This window comes from Ostrea edulis, chromosome 1 (genome assembly GCF_947568905.1).
Source record: "Ostrea edulis chromosome 1, xbOstEdul1.1, whole genome shotgun sequence".
NCBI lineage: Eukaryota > Metazoa > Mollusca > Bivalvia > Ostreida > Ostreidae > Ostrea > Ostrea edulis.
The window spans coordinates 47,793,744-47,810,022 of record NC_079164.1 but is presented as its reverse complement, the minus strand read 5'-3'; the positions used below and the strand labels follow the sequence as shown (position 1 = coordinate 47,810,022).

The 16,279-nt window shown below is 36.4% G+C and overlaps 2 protein-coding genes across 2 annotated transcripts in view; one reads left to right on the top strand and one right to left on the bottom strand.

The window, feature by feature from the left end:
* The window catches only part of LOC125652173 (uncharacterized), a 41,668-nt gene extending 27,499 nt beyond the window's left edge, over positions 1-14,169 (top strand). The window contains exons 7-8 of the mRNA XM_048881174.2: positions 10,953-10,974; positions 13,240-14,169. Of these exons, the coding sequence (XP_048737131.2) occupies positions 10,953-10,974; positions 13,240-13,327 (110 nt within the window). The 3' untranslated portion in view covers positions 13,328-14,169. The remainder of the gene's footprint in view (positions 1-10,952; positions 10,975-13,239) is intronic.
* LOC125654068 (E3 ubiquitin-protein ligase TRIM9-like) lies at positions 2,502-4,787 on the bottom strand. Its single transcript, XM_056152712.1, has 2 exons — positions 4,718-4,787; positions 2,502-4,597 (listed from the first exon to the last, which is right to left on the bottom strand). The coding sequence occupies exon 2, from the start codon at positions 4,565-4,567 to the stop codon at positions 2,864-2,866; it is 1,704 nt and encodes a 567-aa protein (XP_056008687.1). The 5' UTR covers positions 4,568-4,597; positions 4,718-4,787; the 3' UTR covers positions 2,502-2,863.
* Positions 14,170-16,279: the final 2,110 nt, after the last annotated feature.

The window sequence follows — 16,279 nt, the reverse complement described above, 5'->3', positions numbered from 1 at the left end:
CCACACATAAATTTTAATTCGCGTGTGAGTTGTATCTCGTTATTCTCGCATAGTATGTCAAAGTACTGGATCTACCTATTTTCGCTTTTTCTCACTGGAGGGCAGCACTGTTCCGTGTCAGTGGTCATGCGTCTGAACATTATTGTTGGAGGCTCAATATTTTTTTGCAAGGGCCATCAGAAAGTTTTAATTTTCGCATTTAAACGAGAATTTTCAACTTTAGAAATGTTTCAAAATTGCAAAGTTCATACCTTCAATAATGCAACAAAATTTTAGAAAGCTCTAGGAAAGTTGTCATTTTTGTGATTTTTGGGCAAAAAGAGCACTATTATCTCTTTGAAGAACTGTGAGCAGTAAAATCTCAAGAAGTTAAAAAAAATCGCGAATAACAAAGAAAAGAGTGTAGTCAACGACCATGTGTAATTAACTCTCTGCATTAAGTGTGGACATTTTATTAACACATGAGTATTCTTCTACTAATCAACTAAATTTGATTTTAACATATATTGTTTTCCAGATGTTTTAACAAAAGAATTGGGCACAAGTTCTTAAATCTTAGAATATCCTCTCCGACTCAAGAATTCAACATGAAGTGATTGGTCATATGGAATTGTTCAAGGTCTCTTGGATTTAGTAAAATGAAAGATCTCTTATTCACCATTCAAAAGTTATCAGCAAGTTGAAGTTCCAATAAAGGTTTTGCAGCTGGAGTGAATCTTCAAGGTCATAGTATCAAATATAATTTTATCAAAGGATCTTGTGATAAAGAATCTGATATACAAAATATGAAAGCCCCAGCTTAAATAGTTCCGGAGATATGACCTTAATGAGGTTTTTTTAAAAGTTGGTCAAACTCCAAAGCCAATGGCACACTTAGTAAACACTTTGATAGCTAAAAAGGTTTTGTCACAAGAAACGCACACATGAAAAATGAATGACCCGTCACTTACAATTCAAAAGTGATGAGCAGCAAGGTTCAAGTTTCACCTGAAGTTTTGAAATATAAGTCAAACTTCAAGGTCAAGATTGCAAAGTCAAAGACAATGGTGTAAAATGAAAGGTTCTGTCAGAAGTAATCTATATACAAAATGTAAAGGCCGTACTTTAAATAGTTCAGGAGATACTGTCTAAGTTTGGGTTTTTAAAAAAAAAATCAAACACTAAGGTTTAGGTCACAAGGTTGAAATCTCTGGTAATGTCAGGAAGGTCTTTTTACATAGAATGCTGATATATGAAATACGAGAGACATATGACTCACAATTCAAAAGTTAGTAGGAATGTTAAAGTAGGGGGAAGATATACAGAACAGGACAATATGCCTCCCCCTCCCCAGCTATAGTCGCAGGGGTATAAAACACTTGATTCCGCACAGCTGCTACACTTGAAAATGATTTGTTTAAGTGAATTATCTGCACTATTTAAACGTGTTTGCATATTAACATGACGAATCATGACCTTGCTGTTTTATAGATGAATTTCAAAAACATTTCCCTACACATTCCCTTAAAAACTTGTGTCCATTATTGTGGTTCAGCCCCCATCTTTCCCCGAGGACCACATTGTGAACAAACTTGAATCTTCACTACCTGGGGATGCTTGCATATTGATATGATTAATTATGACCTTCTCGTTCTTGTGAAGAAGATTTTTTCTATTATATCCCCATGTAAAAGTTTGACCCCCTGATGAGGTCCTACCCAAACCCAGGGAGATCATGGTTTTAACAAACTTGTATCTATACTATATCAGGAAGCTCGACATCAGGTGTGAATGTCACAGGTCCTCGGAGATGAACTTAAAAACGGATGTCCGCTGTCACAGTAGGTGTGGCACGCTAAAGAACCCTCACTGCTCAATGGCCGTAAGTGCCGAGTATAGGTCTAAATTTAAAAGTTAAACAAGATACAATCAATTAATCAATCATGTGAACAAACACGAATCCCCTTTACCTAAGGATGAATGGTACCAGTTTTGATTGGATTCGGCCAAGTGGTTGTGGAGAAGAAGGTGATAATGTAAAAAGTCAATAACAACAGATAAATTTCAATTGGAAAAGCTCACTTTGTATTGTGGACATTGACCTGGATAGTTTTGTGTGTTTAGAGCACCTGACTATTATATATGTAATACAGGGGTATCAGGTTTGATTCCCTGTCCAGTCAAACCATGGATATTAGTTTGGATAGCTCAGTGGTTAGATCACCTGACTAGTAATACAGGGGTCTCGGGTCCAATTCCTGGTCCAGTCATATCATGGGAACGAAGGGCCTTGGATTCGATTCGATTCCCGGTTCAGCCATATCTTCTTTTCCTTCCCATTACATTTACATATCACAGACTATCCTTGACAATTCAGTTTGATATGATTGATGGTAAACAGAGACTGTGACCTTGAATCTGAAAATATGTGATGAAGATTGGACGTTTGGGGTCACTCTCTGTTACAGTACTACAAATCTAAGTAAGTACTCAGTAATAATGTAAGACTGAACTCTGTTTGATGTTTATCTAATATAAACATTGGAAAATCAAACACATATTGAATTAATTCACAAACACAATAATGTTCAGTTAAACTCACAAACACAAGTGCATGTTACACATCACAAACAGAGGATTGTAATGTACAGGATTGTAATTAACATGGGGATGTAATTAACACAGGGATGTAGGATACACAGGACTGTAATTAACAAGTAGATGTAATTAACAAGCTGATGTAATTAACAAGTAGAAGGCATTACCACAGTTCTGTAAATTACAGTATATTGAGCTATGTAATTAACGCTGTGTAGAGCTGTGTAATTAACACTGTAGAGATGTGTAATTAACACTGTGTTGGTAGATGTAATTAGCACTGTGTCTATAGATATTGGATTTTCTTCACTTTAGCAGTGACCCACTCAGCCACAAAGAGGTTGTCTCTGATGTCCACACATAAACCCCATGGAAACTTTAAACCACAGTGAATGTAACGGAGGAACTGTCCGTCCTGATCTAAGATGTGGATACGGTGATTGTCACACTCTGCTGTCAGGATGTGACTCTGGCTGTCTGTAGTGATGCCGTATGGTTTAAATGATAGCTCGGTATTAGAGGGATGACCAGTGTATCTAAATCGGAATTTTCCTGACTGATTGACCACCACTACTGCACTAGCGTCATAGTCAGCCACACAGATATCCAGGTTCCTGGTCTCACTAATGTATCTAGGGTAACGACCAGATGAATAGAGAGGACGTCCCTGATCATCAAACTGAATGCTTTGTTTCTGTGTGGAGCCGGAGAAACGCACGACTTTGGATTGTTTTCCATCATCACTGATCATGGTAACCAGGAGATCGTTAGACGCGGTACAGCAGACAGAGCGAGGGTCCCACCCCTGTAGTGTGATCACGATCTGTATCTTGTTATTCTTTATTAAGTTCACAGTTCTATCATGATAGTCAGTATAAACAAGATCTCCGTCCCGTGTCACTGCTATGTCCCCCAGTTCGTTCCTTGACTTGGTTTGTATTGATGTCAGTAGTTTACTCTGGAGGTTGAGGAGCTTCATGATTTCGTTATCCCCGCATGTCCAGACTTGATCTTCCCTCAGACAGCTAACACTGTATGGATGTATATACCCAGTGGCTATGGTGGCGGTGAGGCGCGGGTCATCAAGCAGTGGTTTGACTGGAGTAGATGATACAGCTTCTACTGACTTCATTGGTTTGACTGGAGGAGACGATACAGCTTCTGCTGACTTCTTTGTGTAGCCATGTTCTGTTTTAATGGATAATGGCGACAGAGAACCGAGCATTTCATTGAGCTGATCTTTGTTTATTTTCTGAGGAGAAAAACTTGGTACTGTAACTCGGACTTTAGGCGGTATTGTTTTAAATTCGGAATTTCTAGATTTGTAAGTAGAGGTTAAGGAGACCTTATTTGATTTTAGGATTGATTTCAAGTCAGAAATGATCTGTTTGAGTTCAGTTATTTTCTGTGTGATTTCATCTGTATTTTTATTTAGCGCGTCCAGATGTTTAGTTTTCATCTCCTCAATGGCAGATGTCCGCTGGTTGACAATGGCGGTGATCTCCCGGTGTAGGATTTCTCCTTGTTCATCTGCATCTGTCGTCAGTTTCCCGTAATTCGTTTCTAACTCGGCTTTCTCAGTTTGGACATTAGACACCATTTCTTCATATCGGGGATAAATTCTTGTCTCTAATTCTTTTAGATCTTTTTGTAAACTTTCTGTTTTAGCGCTGAGTTTTTCCAGAATATCTGATACATCGTGACCTTTGTGTTTTCCAAATAAGGCGCAGGTAGAACAGACAGGAACGCCACATTTTTCACAGTAAATTTCACAGTGTTTATCGACGTGGTCTGGACATTCTGGGTAGTTAGGAGTAGACTTTCTGTGTAGAAAGGGGACGACTTTGTGTCTTTTAGACGAGTCTGAGAGATGCTTTACTGCACAGTTAACACAGAGATTTATATTACAAAGTTCACAATGACTCTGTAGGGGGACAGTTTCACAGAGGTCACACAGTAGGACTTCCTGAGCACTGCGCCGAGGATGCATTTCTAATGCCGGTATCACATGAGAAGTTTACTGTTAATTAAATAAAAACGGAATTTCATTTAAAGATTTTGACAGATTACAACAATTAACGAGAATTATAGTATAATATAAAACACAGCGGTCATTACTATAATAATAATTTAGTCTCACCTTAAAATCCAACATGGCCGCTCTGTTCTTTCGACCTTCCGTCTAGTCCTGAGAATTAAATTCCTGTGCAGCGTGTCAGCCTGTATACACTATCTACGTGTTATCGCTTGAGTAAATATATAGTTTTAAAGTTTGGTTTGACCTAGTTTATGTTAGGTAGTTTTGCTAACATTTACGTCAGACGTAAAGATTTCCTTTCATTAAAAAAAAATCTGCAAACAACATATAGATATAACTTCTTTGATTATATCCATTTTTATATCGAATTCGGCCTTTTGTACAAACAGAATCATATTTATAGTTAAAAAACGATTAGCAATATTCATTGGGGGGGGGGGGGGGGGGATAGATTTCATGCAGCGAACCTCTGTTTTTGGTATTAAATAGTAAATACATATTTGTGTTTTGATATACACTTAACATTTTTTTCTGTTGTAGAATAAGTTGAGTGGAATAATGAGTTTCCAGATGCCTATGTACACGTGTATGAGTAAACTCAGTTGTACTCGCGCATGCGAGCTTATCCTATATTATGTATTCGAGTTTTATTTCCTTAATATTTTAGGATTTGTTGAATTAGTGCAGGGGCGGATCCAGGAAGTTTTGAAAGTGGGGGGTCTAGCTACCATTAATTTTGGTTTTCAAAGGAAGGAGGGGTCCACCCTCAAAATGCGTTATTTGATAAAGTCTTTTGACAAGGGGGGAGGTGTCCAACTCCCAAACCTCCCTCTGGATATGGCACTGTAGTGAATTACAACTCCCAGGCCCCCCTCTGGATCCGGCACTGTAGTAATTCCGGCACTGTAGTGAATTACAACAGAGATTATAAAAAAGGACTTCCTTCCAGTGATTTATTTCATAATGATTTGTTTGTTGTTATATGGCGAATCCAGAGGGGGTTCGGACCCCCCCCCCCCCCTTTTTTTTTCTGCGGATCAAAAATTTTAAGTTATTCAATTTTAATGAAACTGAGTTTAAATGGTATGAAAGGTGGATATTTGCTTCGTTCAAATTTATCAACACAAGTAGTAATAACCTGATAAGTGTAATGTCCTGATTGACCTAATGGGCAATAATTCTATCTACACTAAAACATATTTTAAAAATATGATATTTTAAGATTTGTTCTAATTAAATATACGTTTTCCTTTCATAAAAGACTAATTTTTAAATATATATATTCATTTTAATGCATAATAATTCATCATTTTTAAACCCGATGGGTGTAATCTCCTGATATTTAGTGTAATCTGCTGATGAGACATTTCTACAAAAATGATACAATTTTACGACGTTTTTTGCATCAAAATTAATTATGGTTATGAGTTGGTATATATCTCAAGATATTCAACTATTATTTTTAATATTTGTTCGTTATTTTTCATTATAGGTTTAAAATAAACCAAGGGTGTAATGTCCTGATATCGGAATGACCCGATGACACAGTAGAGCGTTATTGAGTAATGTCCTGATGTGCTATTTTATTGTCACAAAGCTTCTTTTGATGATATTAGTTTTCATTTTGAATTCTTTTACAAACATGCATTTGTCAAATGATATTTTTAAAAAAATCAACAATATAGTTATTTGTTATTTTAAACTTATACTACATCATATGTGAAATGTCCTGATATCGGAATGACCTACTGAAAACTGATATCAGCATTATGGATAAATCAAATTGTTCATTATCAATATCAATATAATGGCTGTACAATGTAAGTAGTTATAAAGCATAGGGTGAATAGAGACATTTGTTTTCGAAATTTCCATAATATCGTAAGATCTCTACATGGCGACAGGCTCTCTACCACAACACCAGACTGACTTGCTTATTAACGAAGAAGTACAAGTGAATTATAAACTGTTTAGGGTCACGGAAGCCATTTTTTAAAGGTCGTAAGATCCAAAGACAATAAATAATGGAATTTTAAGGGTTCCAATGCTGTTTTTTGTGTGTTTGAACGTATGATATGCGTGAATGTGCATGGATATAGTGTTTTTAGGAGGACGTGCTGAGAGACCACAAGTGATGTTGTGTTGAATTGTGGACAACCACAGACTCACACCGGGATGTGTGTGACCTTGACCTTTGACATTGACTTCATTTTGAAGGTCAAGGTCATCGGTCTTCATGCAAGTGGTCCCGTGTCTCTATGTCTATTCATGTCAAAGTTAGAGGCTTGAATAACGATATCGGAGACTTTCAGGGGTAATAACTCTGCTTACGGGATTTCGGTTCAATTCTCATTACAAGGGAATCTCTCTCTCTCTCTCTCTCTCTCTCTCTCTCTCTCTCTCTCTCGCACGATGTTATAGATTCAGTACTGCTGTATATATAGCGTGTATGAATAGAAGCAACTAAAATGCAAATCGTCAACTCATTTTGTCTATATTTTTTCGTGAACTAGTTGCATTTGACACCAAGACTTTAAAACATCCTTGCAGTAGACTCGGATGGGTCCATGTGACCTATCCACTGCACACTTAAAGACTTTGAATTCGGTAGGAGGGATTGGGACAGTTTGAGTGGATGAAGACCACCACCCACCACTGCCACCACACACATGTACACAATTTAAGGTTTTGAAGATTGAAGAATTTAATCACCATTTCCTGTTGCCATTGTAAGCTGGATTATTAAATTAAGATATTTTTATTGGCACAACACATGTCCAGTTTATTAATTGGCAAAGCACATATAATATAACATTCAGTCCGTTTGTCATAATTTAATTTTACGTGTAACACGCAATTCGATTTGTTGAGCACGCTGATGTATTGCATCAATGTAACTTGGTATGGGGACACACCTCCTTCACATCCAAGACGACACTGCTTTTCCGTTTTTAATTTTACAGTGGACAATGGAACACTGATATGTTGACAGGCCTATGAAAATCAACGGAATTAAATATGCACAATAAATACTGTATTATCTGCCCCCCGCCCCCGCCCAAAAAAAAAACTCCCGCAATCTTTGTTTACAAGTAAAGTTACATAAAAATTAAAAATACCAAACTCTTTACATGTACAACGATATCAAATGTAAAATAAAAAGCCGGTATATCAAGTATTTGCATAATTGCTATTTCATATGGGGGTTACTTGATCCGCCTATCTAAGCATAAAGTGCGTATAAATGTCTTACAACAGATGACGTCATGTCCCATCAATAACATTTGGATCGCTATCCATGAATTGCTTACATAATTTAGTTTGTCGGATGTGATATTCGACAATGCTGCATGCTATGGTAAGTCATGTTGTAGTATAAATCTTTTATTTTGAATTCCTTTTTTCCTGACCAGGCCATGCCAATATTCAGCCCACAATTTGGATACTGTAAATCAAAGACGGACTTGTTCCCGTTAAAAAAAAATATTGTAACAATGTACGTAAAGTTAGGTTAAATTAAACAGTTATTTCGAATGTTAACAGCCTAAAGCTGCGTAGTAATAATTTTATAAGATGAATAAAGCAAACAATTCTCGATATGATATCAGTACCATACAAGAATACTTGCGTGAAGCCTGAATATTTTCCGATATCCCAAAGTGAAAGAAGACGCAATGTATAGGCAATGTCACTAGGTCTAACAGTTTCGGTAACTGTCGTTTCGTTTAATGATAATGTTTATGATAATAATGTAAAACTACCAAAATTGTACACAGTTTTTAAAGCAACCATGCAATGAAGATGCTATGTGAACGACTTTAAAAGATGAAAACAACAAGGTATTGAAAATGAACATCTACAGTAAAAGGGCAAACCAAGCTGCAACCTAAAACTATTATAAGGTGAGGGAACTTCCCTTGCTTTAAAAAACAAGAGGCCCAACGGCCTAGAATCGCTCTTCTGATAAATTGTACAACCCCACCATTTCTATTCTTAGCCCCTTAGTATTCTAAATCTTTAGTTAAATCCTAAGAATTCAAAAAAAAAAAAGTAGGTCCATGTAACCTACTTTTTGGTTTACACATTTTGAGAACCCAAGAAATATCAACTGACAAAGTTTGATGATTTTAAGCCAATTAGTATCTGAATATTGAAATATAGCCGTCCAATTCCAAAAGTAGGTCAAGGTGACCTACTTTTTAGTCGACACCCTTTGAACATGCAAGACGCATCAACTGACAAAGTTTGATGACTGTAGGTCAAATAGTATCTGAAATATATAAATATAGCCGTCCAATTCCAAAAGTAGGTCAAGGTGACCTACTTTTTAGTCGACACCCTTTGAACATGGAAGACGCATCAACTGACAAAGTTTGATGACTGTAGGTCAAATAGTATCTGAAATATATAAATATAGCCGTCCAATTCCAAAAGTAGGTCAAGTTGACCTACTTTTTGGTCGAAACCCTTCGAACATGCAAGACCCAACAACTGACAAAGTTTGATGACTGTAGGTCAAATAGTATCGGAAAATATATAAATATAGCCGTCCAATTCCAAAAGTAGGTCAAGGTGACCTACTTTTTGGTCGAAACCCTTCGAACATGCAAGACCCATCAACTGACAAAGTTTGATGACTGTAGGTCAAATAGTATCTGAAATATATAAATATAGCCGTCAAATTCCAAAAGTAGGTCAAGGTGAACTACTTTTTGGTCGACACACTCCGTAGACTCAATATGCATCAACTGTCAAAGTTTGATGATTGTAGGTCAATTAGTGACTGAAAAATATATAAATATAACTGTCAAATGCCAAAAGTAGGTCACGGTGACCTACTTTTTGGTCGACACAAACCGAAGACTGACAAAGTTTGATGATCCTAGGTTTTACAGTGCCCAAAATATGCATCTAAAATTGAAAATGTGAGATTTGAATATCTGCAAAATTCAAAAAGTAGGTCACTGTGACCTACTTTTTTATAAATATGTTTCAACGCCTCAAGATGCATCAACTTACAAGATTTGATGATTCTAAACCTCTCAGTATTTGAAATAACAACTTAAAATATATCTATACATGATAAGCCATAAAATTCAGAAAGTAGGTCACGGTGACCTATTTTTCAGTTGACGCATTTCAAGGTCCCATGATCCACTAACTGACAAGTTTTGATGATGATAGGCTTCAAAGTGTCCAAGATATGCATTAAAATTAATTTTAAAATAAATACCTGCAAAATTCAAAAAGTAGGTCACCGTGACCTACTTTTGAGACAACTTGACACAAGGTCCTAAGATGTACCAACTGTCGAAATTTCATGATCCTAGTCCTTATAATGACTAAAATATCAAAGATTTAAGAAAATATAAATTTAGGTCAACTTTTAAGTGACCTTGAGACCACGCCCTTTGCCACAGGGTAATGCCTTGAACAATCTTTAATCTACAACAAATCCTCATCCTTATGTGTAAGTTTGGGGATAATCTGCCCAGTGGTTCTTGAGAAGAAGATTTTTTAGCAACCACTACTTTTGTTTGTATTTTCCTGATTATATCCCCTTGTTAAAGGGTCACATCCCTCTATTTAGTATGTATGAAAGCCCTTAGGCCAATGATACCCTGTAACAAATCTGAAAAAAAATTGGCCAAGGGGTTCTTGAGTTATAGCCCTTTTTCTAAAAGGTTTACGCACACCGCACACCGCACACCGCACAAATGGCCATAGCATTAGCTCTTTGAGCCTTTGGCTCAGAAGAGCTAACAAGCATTGAACTAAAATAACCTATACATGACACGAAATAGAAAACGTAGTTTGCTTCTCCATAACATACTTAATTCGGCCATATTAACTGTAAAATGCAAGTTTACCACCACCAGCGCATTACAACCGTAATATTTTTCAGCAATCCGGAATATCGTTTTTTGAAAAATAAAAATAGTGCTCCTATCTCGCCCTGAAATATTTTTGCATTTATGGGCAATTGAAAAGGTGTATATGATAAAAAATATTTAGGGCGAGATGAAACCAGTATGGCAAAACCTTTACAAAATAACCAGTTTTTGGTGAAAAATGACAAATATACGGTACCATATCCGGTTCTAATATGTATACAGCTTTAGTTGAGCTCCTATTTTTAAAATCTAACACGTTTTTTTTAACTAAGGATTCTGATACATATTTATGACACCAGTACTCCTATTCAACATTTACTTTCATTTTTATATATTTTAAGGGCCATATTTTGGGGTTTGCGAATCAGGTTCTTTACATGTTTACAACAAACTCAGTGGTGTCCTTGGATATTCATACTTTTGTTTTGGTTTTTTATTTTCAGGAGAAATACAAAGTCGTCCTGGGTAAAGGATATTTTAATTATCATTTATTTAAAATTGTGCATTTGTTTCCAACTAGATACAGGTAACAGTAGCTAAAACTCTTCTGACACGCTGCTCTAAGAAACTGACGACGAGGACGTCCGCCATATTTCTTCCAGATACGCTGTCTTACTTTACCTATATATACCCTATACCTGATTGATTTTCTAGTTTGACCTAAGCAGTGCACATCTCCAATGATAACGTATTCAATAAAAATGTTGCAGGGATGAAGGTTTGTAAGATAGAAATAACCAACTCCTGACATTTACAATAGACAGTCATTTATTTCACAATTATAAGAAAACGGCCCTAAAAGACAAAATATCACTTGTTATTTTCATAATAATTGTATATAAATTTGATGTACATGTACAACCAATATATCTTTACTGGACATATTTAAACTTTTAAGAGTTATCTCCCTTAATTCAAATACACTGTACATGTATTTATGAAATTAGACTTTACTGAACTATTTACAGCTGCATTACAAATGATGTAACACTATGAAATTACATGTTTTAGATATAACAAAAGGTAATATATTTTGATTGCATATCTTTGGGACAAGGCCCAATTCATGAAAACTTCAAAATGCTGTCTGGATGCTTCCTATCTATTTTTATGTATAATTAATATTTTATTACAGTACTATATGCGCTATAATACCTATATATAAACATACACTGAGATGAAAAAACTTTTGAATTCGTATTCACTATAGCTATTATTCATGATATTTAAACTTTCTCTCTTCTCTCACATGGTGATATTAGCTATATATACATATCATGAAGATAAATGTTAATAGAATTAGTACTTACTGCCAGGTCTGGATTTGAAGGTCTAAAATGCCCTTGTTAGTATCAAATTTCAATGATGCCAAACTGCCAACCTGACCAAAAAACTGTCAGAATTCTAATTGAACAAAACTAAGTCTATAAGCCAATGATACAACAAGACCTTTGAACTTTTTCACTCACTTACTACATTAAGTAAATAAAGGGATGGATCGGGGTGCTTTTAATTTCATATGTACTAACCATATTTATTGGAATATTGTATCATATACAAATTAAAGCACACTGCTACAAAAATATTGTACAGGTAAGAAATAAATTCCATTTTTGAAAATACATGACGGCAAGAACTGCGACGTTTTTCGTCAGCATACTTTATGAAGCACGTTAGCGCTTTATGAAACGTTGCAGTCCATACCCTCAAGTGTTTTAAAAAATGATATTTATTTTTTATATTTTACTTTCATTTCTGTCGGAATATTTCCAGCCGTTAAATTAGTCGTACCATATTTATCAAGAATCATACGCACATCGTTCACAATCATTAGGAAATGGTTGTCATTCCAATTGTTAAAGATACATTGTATCGAAGGTAAAAACATTGGAAATGTAAATATAAAAGTAGGAAAGTCAGTACTCATGGCTGTGCACTTTTCATACTAAGATGTGGGTCAAATATTCCTATGTTTTTCCGCTTATCAGCATACGGGTTAACCTTGGGACACATCCCACCAGACACTTGAAACACAGTGACAGTAAAAATCACAAATTTCTGTAGAGAGGTATGCCTACACGCATGTGCATACACGTACAGAGAACAATTATCCATATTTTCAACTAAATTATCCAAATATTTTGCATAATCTACAAATTGTTTTATACTTGTATTGAGCGTATATGCATAATTTCATTTCAGATGTTTCCCATCCCCAATACATTACTATTGATGTGCACTGCTTAAATAAGTCAGGTGTAACAAACGCACCTATGGTATATGTAGTGTAATATGGGAAAGGGGAGGAGTTTGGTCTGGACGGGAAATTTAACCCTGGACCCTCAATCACTAGTCAGGTACTCTAACCACTGTACTACTCAATCACTAGTCAGGTACTCTAACCACTGGACTATCCAGGTCGATATCCACGATCCATATAGCCCAAGATAATACAGTTCTCCCTCGAAGGCACACAATGCAAATTCTTTCGCCCCCCGGCAGGACAACCTGTAAGTCCAGGGGTGGTTAACGGCACCAAATGTAGTATAGGAAAGGAGGACATTTGGGGATCATTGAGCTAACCAGGCCGATATCCACGGTCTACTACATTAGGTAAACTATTACAATATCTGAAAGAAAAATGGCGGACTTCCTCGTTACTTTCTTAAAGCTATTTCTATTTAAACTGTCAATAATGCTTTAATTGAATGATTTTGCAATTTAAAACAGAACGCATCCGGGTTCCATTTGCTCCTGCCAACGAAATTACACAAATCTTAACATCAATGAAACCAGACACGATTCATCCACTGTATGAAGAAACGCAATATTAGGAAGTTAAAAGTAAAGGAAAAGAGCAATTCATTGACCATCCCTAAACTGAGAAATTTCTTGACTTCGGTGTAAATTGATTATTTTATGGTTCCTGATACATTGTAGTTGTTCATTTGAATACACTTTATTATTGAGGTGTTTATAAGGAAAATTCCGTGTGTTGTTTACCCTGTTCTTCCGTCTTGTCACACTTCCTTGTTTTTGGAAGTTTATTTTCCTTTGCACACGATTAGTTCCTAAACCGGAAGTCCAAAAACTCTGATGTGCTTCTACAAGATACACCGAGTATACCCCAACATGCGGGATGTAGGCTATGTTGTGACTAGGGTATAGGCTACCGAAGCGGTCGAGGTTCGTTTTTGCATAATCTCTTAATTTATGGATATACTTCGCAGGAAAGCATATAGTAACAAATATATCCACTGTACACTTTCTAGTCAACACAATTCCGACTATTGGAGCAAGTTTGGCACTACCGATTAACTATTAACAGGACAACGCTTTGTTTTATCGTCACTTTTATATAACGTGTCATCTGTATAAGTTTATGCATATACTGTCAGTGAATAAAATTAATCGTATTCAAAGATATCGACGAAAAATGAATGTTGTGCACGGGGTGTATGCTACATGTTGTGCACGAGGTGTAGGCCTATGCTACCAGATTTATTTTGCGTATAAGTGCGGAATGTCATCCAATATTTAATATTTAAGCATACTAATTGTAGTAGTACTTCTACTATTGTTTTATATGTACCGTAAGTAAAATAGTTTCTTGAATGAAACTCTAAATGCAATACTTCCGTTACATATTATACACCTATTTACTGGCTATGAGGACAATAGCAAGTTTATTGTCCCCGAACACATCAGCTATTTCCCGAGGCGCAGCCGAGGGAAATAGTTGCTGTCGAGGGGGACAATAAACTTGCTATTGTCCGAATAGTCAGTGAATAGGTGTTTTATTATACTAAAGTAGACTTTACTTTTATCAGACATACCAAAGTGAAGTAAGCTAACATTCGACATTAGCCTAGATGGAATCGACCGAGGTGATCCGAGTGGTAAACTAATTAGAGTTATCAGACTTTGACGTCACAGAAAAGAAAACGCGGGAAAATATCGCATCCGGTAAATAGTTTCGAGACTATTTCCCTAGGGCAGATAGTTCAGAAACTATTTCACGGCTAGCGTTATCCTGAATAAATTCACCTAACATTTATATAGCAAAGATATTCTGAGGTATAATAAACCGGTTTATTATATGATTGAATAATTCCTAGCTCTCTAATTGGCTGAGACCCAACAATGTAGAAATCATACTACGTTATGTTTACCTGCACGTGACCTTCCAGGTGAACATAAGGAATTATTTTTTCAACATAGGACCAAAAATAGACCTCCCAGGTGAACATAAGGAATTATTTTTTCCACATAGGACCAAAAATAGGTCGTTGAAACTTACAATACGGAACTTTCGGGATATGCCGGAACGACCGATTATATTTGACGTTTATACACCACGGTCACGTGATAATAACCAATTGTAGGGCAAAGTTGATATCGATACATATGGTGTTTCGCTAACAGACGGTCCGTAAAGAGCTATGCGCAGTCCCACGATGACGATCCAAGTCATTATTAGTGCTTAGTACCTGGGTGTAAATTAGATGGAAGGGAAAAGGCGCATTTAGACGCGTACCATTGGATGCAAGGCGTGAAGTTTTACCGATATCCTCAAGATATTCCCTAGATTTATTTCCCGCGCCGACTCGCATAATTTAATCAATTGTATTTTCCTATAAAATGGTTGTAGTGATTCCTTTCTTTCAAAGATAGCATTTAAATGCAGGAAATTGATAACAATTGAAATATTCCATGTTTGTTTACTTTGTTGTTATTGTAATCCGGAAGTGACATGCCCTACAATTACGTTCAACGCGCGATAAAAGTCAGAGTGGATCCGTATCTCGAAAGTCCCGTATTAAAGCTAAGAACAATCTTGAAGGGTTTATTAATCATATAATAAAACAATTACTGCTGTTTTTGAGGTCAATACGATGATTTAGCCACCTGAGGAATACAATATTCAGCGAGCCCGAAGGGCGAGGTGAATATTGTACTCCTCAGGTGTCTAAATTATCGTATTGACCTCAAAAAACAGCAATAAATGTATAATATATGCAATCCATTTGCACGCGGTAGCCTACACCCCGGTCACAACATAGCATACACCCCGCATGTTGGGGCCGTATACTCGGTGAGATAGATATCCAATCACAAAACGATTTTTCTTAAAAATGACCAGAGTGCAACAGCAATCGTAACTACTCGGCTATTTCTGTAACCGCAAATGAACCTCGTATGTGGATCGACGCCATCACAGTTGGTTGCTACGTATACATAAACGTAACTATGACGTCACAGTCGTACGTTACACTTTGAAACGTGAGCTTTAAAATGCATCTAAGATATTATACACATCTAAGGTACAATCGGATCACGCGCTCGTCTTTTTCCGTAACCGGTAAGAAGACTCGGACGTGGATCGGCGCAAGAATTACGCCGGAAGCGCGCCTGTGGATGAGGTAAATAGGCCAGATCCAAATCCCTGTATAATGTGTTATTTATATTTTAGCCGCAGATTCAGTTTTGGTATCATTATCGTCCAATACATAAACATAAAAGTAGAAAATGATAGTGGTAGAATACCTTAGACATCTTAGATGCATTTGAACGCTCGCGTTTCATATTGTAACGTACGCCTGTGACGTCATAGTTGCATTTATGTACACATGACAACAGACTCGGATGGCGTCGATCCACATACGAGGTTCATTTACGGTTACGGAAATAGCCGAGTAGTTACGATTGATCTAAGGTATTGTACCACAATCTATTTCCACTTGCATGTTTATGTATTCGAGTGAATAAG